At 29.6% G+C, this 4,718-nt stretch overlaps 1 protein-coding gene across 1 annotated transcript; it reads left to right on the forward strand.

The window, feature by feature from the left end:
* The first annotated feature begins 420 nt into the window (after positions 1 to 420).
* LOC148570154 (uncharacterized) lies at positions 421 to 1,773 on the forward strand. The gene has a single exon (XM_088507174.1). The coding sequence runs from the start codon at positions 421 to 423 to the stop codon at positions 1,771 to 1,773; it is 1,353 nt and encodes a 450-aa protein (XP_088363300.1).
* The last annotated feature ends 2,945 nt before the right edge of the window (positions 1,774 to 4,718 follow it).

The following is a 4,718-nucleotide window of genomic DNA, read 5'->3' on the forward strand; positions in this document are numbered from 1 at the left end:
CTTAATAGTAGAAACAGATGCTTCAGACATAACCTGGTCAGGATGTCTAAAAGCTAAGAAAGCTATAAAAAGTTTGGAGCAAGGAAAAGAATCACTAGATTCTAAAAATTCCCCAAAGGAATTACTTTGCAGGTATATTTCAGGGACTTTTACTCCAACAGAACAGAGATATACCACTCATGAAAAGGAAACTCTAGCAGCAATTAAATCTCTTAAGAAATGGAAAATTGATTTACTACCTAGAGAATTTACATTAAGGACAGATTCAAGCTACCTAACAGGTTTCATACGATATAATTTAAAAGTTGATTATAATCATGGACGATTGGTAAGATGGCAATTATTTTTGTTACAATATCCAATAAAAATTGAATATATTAAGGGTGACAAAAATGTTATTGCAGATACATTAACAAGAGAATGGAGTTCGTCTACAACGCATTAGATCAAGAAATTCAGAAATACGAACAAGAACTCGAAAAATGCAAGCATTGTCAGCAAATAAGGACACAGATCCAATCCCTCAAGAAGGCCGTCGAAGCAATGAAATCAACACAACAACCAAAACCATCAGAGCTCAGCCAGCTAAGCGTGGTGGACAAATCAGGTGAAGAAAAAATTCCAGAAAATAAAACAATTGCTGAAATTATCAAAAAATCTACCCAAGATAAAAAATATTATGTAATTTATAATGGCCCCATGAAAGGAGTATATGATGCCTGGGAAAAAGCAGCACCATTTACACATCAATCAAGAATAATTCATAAAGGAGGGTTTTTAACGCTGGAAGAAGCAAAGGAATCTTTCAGGGAATATGAAGCTCTTCATCCAGAGCAAACCCTAAAAAGAGCAGATAAAGCTCCAATTCAAACCCAGAGAACAGGGATAATAAGAAACATTCCTACAAGGGCTGAAATCAAAGAAAAGAAAAGGGTCTGTAGATCAAATCTCAGAGAAACCCTTAATATAGTCCTGAACTGGACTGAAGAAAAAAGAGCAATTTTAGGATATTATCCTATTGCCAAAGAACAGCTAACAAAGCTGGTTATATTTCCAGATGCATCCCCATCGGACACCTATCAGTTTTTCCAGTATGGATTAATTGATACAATTTTAATTTTTAATGATCTAAAAATTATTAGTGAGTTTCCTGCAGGATTCGTTGATGCAGTGAAGAGATTTAAAAATATGATTGACAACGTAAATCCAAGGGATATATCCCTAAAATTTACGAACAGTCAACCTATTTTTAATGAAGAAGAAGAATGCTTGGTTCCAGCACACCAAGTAATATTCATGTCCGTCTTCCCAGGAAATTTTCAACCAATTGATCAAGTTCAAGATTTAACAATCTACAGTCATGAAGGAAGGCTAGCCAGCACACTAGCAAGGGTCTTCGAAAGAACTCAAAAGATAACAAGGGAATCTCACACAAGAATTAATTATAAAAGCAGAAATACTTTGCTTGTGTCTAGTAAAAGGAATGAAATTGAAGAAAGAGAGATGAGACTCTTAGTGGAATTTGAATCAGCATTCTACAACTTGTCTGGACTCTTAGAAAAGCTCCCTGAAGGGATAAAGAGGAATCTCTGCTATCTGATAAAAGAGAGAGAAGACCACAAGTGCCAGCTATGCGTTTCAGAGTTATCTGAAGAAAGCAATAATAAAACGGAATCAACCCACATGATAAAGGAAGAAGACAACACATCTGAAGGACACATAATGAAAGAGGAAGACAGCACATCTGAAGCATCTCTCAACATTATTGCATAGTGACGTAAGCGCTTAGGTCATAGAGTACCAACAATGTAGCTGGTGCAAGATAATAAACAATGACGTAAGCAATGACGTCATAAGAAGGGTAAGGATGGGAATTGTCCATCAGACCCAACCATTATAAATAGGTTGCTTAGGCAATTGTACAAGGCATCAGAAAATAGAAAGCAGGAGGCAAAGAGTACTCAAATGCTAGGAGAGCAAGGAGGAAGCTGCCGAGGCGATTCTATGATCTGAAGAAGAATTCCCATTAGGGAAAAATAGTTCTAAACTCCCCTCTGGAGTTAGTATTTACAATCTCCCCTCTGGAGATAAAAACACCTTATGTAAAATATATTAAATAAAGGAAGTTTTTCTCCAGAAAGGTATGTATTCATTCTAGTCTTTCAATTATGAATTATTTAGAAAGTTTAGAATTAACAGAAGAATCTGATTATTATAGATTAACTGCTTTATTAGATAATGAAAAACAGGCTGTTTTAAAAACAGAATTAAATCTCAAATCAAACGAAAATTTTAATAAACAAAACCTTTTAAAAGAAGTTTTTAATAGAAAAAATATAATATACTATGGAAAAATTCAACTTGAAGCCCCTATAAAGATAAAATCCGCCAATGGAGAACTTGAAATAGCTTTGATAAATGATGAAGAATTAAGTAAACAGATTGAGAAAATTAAGGATCAACAAAAAAGATCTAAAATTGGATGGATTCATATTAGTACTATACAAGTCTTAATCAAATCTACATATATGAAAGGAATTAATTCACCAATAAGCTTAGCAATTTGTGACAAAAGAATTACTGATGACCCAATAGATCAAATAATTGGAATTGTTCATGGAAACTTGGCAAATGTAAATGTTAAATTTAATGCCCATCTGGGATATGCTATACCTTTATCAACTGAAAATCTTGGAAGATCTATAAGTCTGGCTTATAAATTTCACAGAAAGAATCTAATGGAACAAGATGATGAACCATTTTCAATTACATATGCAATAAATTATGCTTTAACAAATAGCCATCATAGTATAATATTTAAAAACAGAGAAAGAATTTATGTCGATGAATTATTTCAGAAAATTGTAAAAACAGAAATACCAAAATATAAAGCTATTGAAAACCCAGTTCTATTAATAAAAGAACCGTCAGGAAAATTAGTTTCGTCGAATTTTCAAATTAGAGAATCTAAAATTAATAGCCCTTTAAGTCTATCTAAGTTGAAGATTAAAGAAGAAAATTCTGAAATAAAAGAATTAACAAAAAAGGTCGAAAAATTAAATGAAACCCTAAACACTAAATTATGACAATAAATAAAGAAGAAATATATGTAACCTATCAAGACAAGAAACAAGAGCTTTTTGAAAGAGAAAATCGTTTGAATTATTTACAGTTTTCTGAAATAAATCAAAGAGCATTTGAAGCTCTAAAAATAATCTATGACAAGTTAAAAAGAGAAGTTGAAGAGCTAGAAAAATTAATAGAATCTCTAGAAAATAGTGATGAATCAATGATAGAGTTTGCAGAAATTTTAAAATAATGAAGTATAAAAAGATTGAAAAACCAGAAAATAAAATAAAAAGAAAAAGGGCAGAAAAATTAAAAAGTAAAATAAAAGAGTATAAAAAGGAATTAAATAACCTTCAGATCAAAATTGATGACCTTATAATAAAAAGGATAGAAATAAGAATAAATATAAACAAATTGGAATTAAACTTAAAAAATTTATAAATGCCTGGAAAACCATATTATGACTTAAAAGAATTAAAGCTGTTGAAAGAAAAAATGGAAAATGAAGTTGAAAAATTAAGAAGGTATTTAGAAACAACAGAAAGTGTAGAAATAAAAGAAGTTTTTGAGGATTTAAGAAATTATATTAAAGAAAAAGACAAACAGATAAAAGATTTTATATACAATAATCCATGCAAAAAAGAATATTATAAACTAAAACAAGATTGAAAACTATAAAAATGAAATTACAATATACAAGGACTAGTAAAAAATTACAAAATTGGTATAAATTGGTATCAGAGCCAAGTTAACGATTAAGGGTAACACTTTCTCCTTAAGCAACACTTTTAGTGATACACTTTTAAACCAAATAAAAACAAAAATCTGTAAATCTGTACCAAAGTGCATCTGTACACTAGATGGACCCTTCAATTAAACGTAACTTTCCTTTATTTGATCAATTGTTACCAAAAAGTTCAATATATATTAAAAAATTCTAAAAGACCATGCATTATTAACTTCCCCCTGGATTCCTCCAATTTTGTCTAACACAAAATGCATGCATTAGCACCGTACATGAGGCCCGCAACGACAATTAATGAGAAAATAAAGATTGCAATTTTGATCGGATAAAGTGATTTTTCATAAAGAAAAAAGTGCATCCCTTTTTTTTAACACTTTAAATATATAAGTCAAAGCTCTAACCACCATTGTCCGGATATTAGTGTCATTGTCTCAACTGTACAATTATCATTATCTTGTGGCACTATATATATTTGCCACCATTAAGCTGCTGTGCGAAATGGATCACAAAGTGTTAGCGATAACGAATCAAATCAAAGGCAACATTAACGGACAAAAGATAAGAGATTGAGGTTTGGTTTGATAAAACTTTTTTGAAAAAATATTATATTTTTGAAAAGATAAATATTTTATTTTATATGTTTATGTTTATAATTTTAAAAGTTAAGAGTAATATTTTTGAAAGTATAAGAATTATTTTTTAAAGTTTATTTGTATTATAAAAAAAATTAATATAATTTTATATATTAATAAATATTTATATTTATATTTATATTTTTATTATATTTATATATATTAAAATTATTTTAAAAATAATATTTTATCAAATGTAATTGTTATAGTCATATTTATTGAAGTGACTTTTATATAATTTACCAAACATAACTCGTATAACTTTTAAAAAA

Source organism: Arachis ipaensis, chromosome B3 (genome assembly GCF_059453495.1).
Source record: "Arachis ipaensis isolate K30076 ecotype BB chromosome B3, ASM5945349v1, whole genome shotgun sequence".
Lineage (NCBI taxonomy): Eukaryota > Viridiplantae > Streptophyta > Magnoliopsida > Fabales > Fabaceae > Arachis > Arachis ipaensis.

Bases quoted from the DNA above. Each gene is read 5' to 3' on its own strand.
- LOC148570154 (XM_088507174.1), top strand. From the start codon at position 421: ATGGAGTTCGTCTACAACGCATTAGATCAAGAAATTCAGAAATACGAA.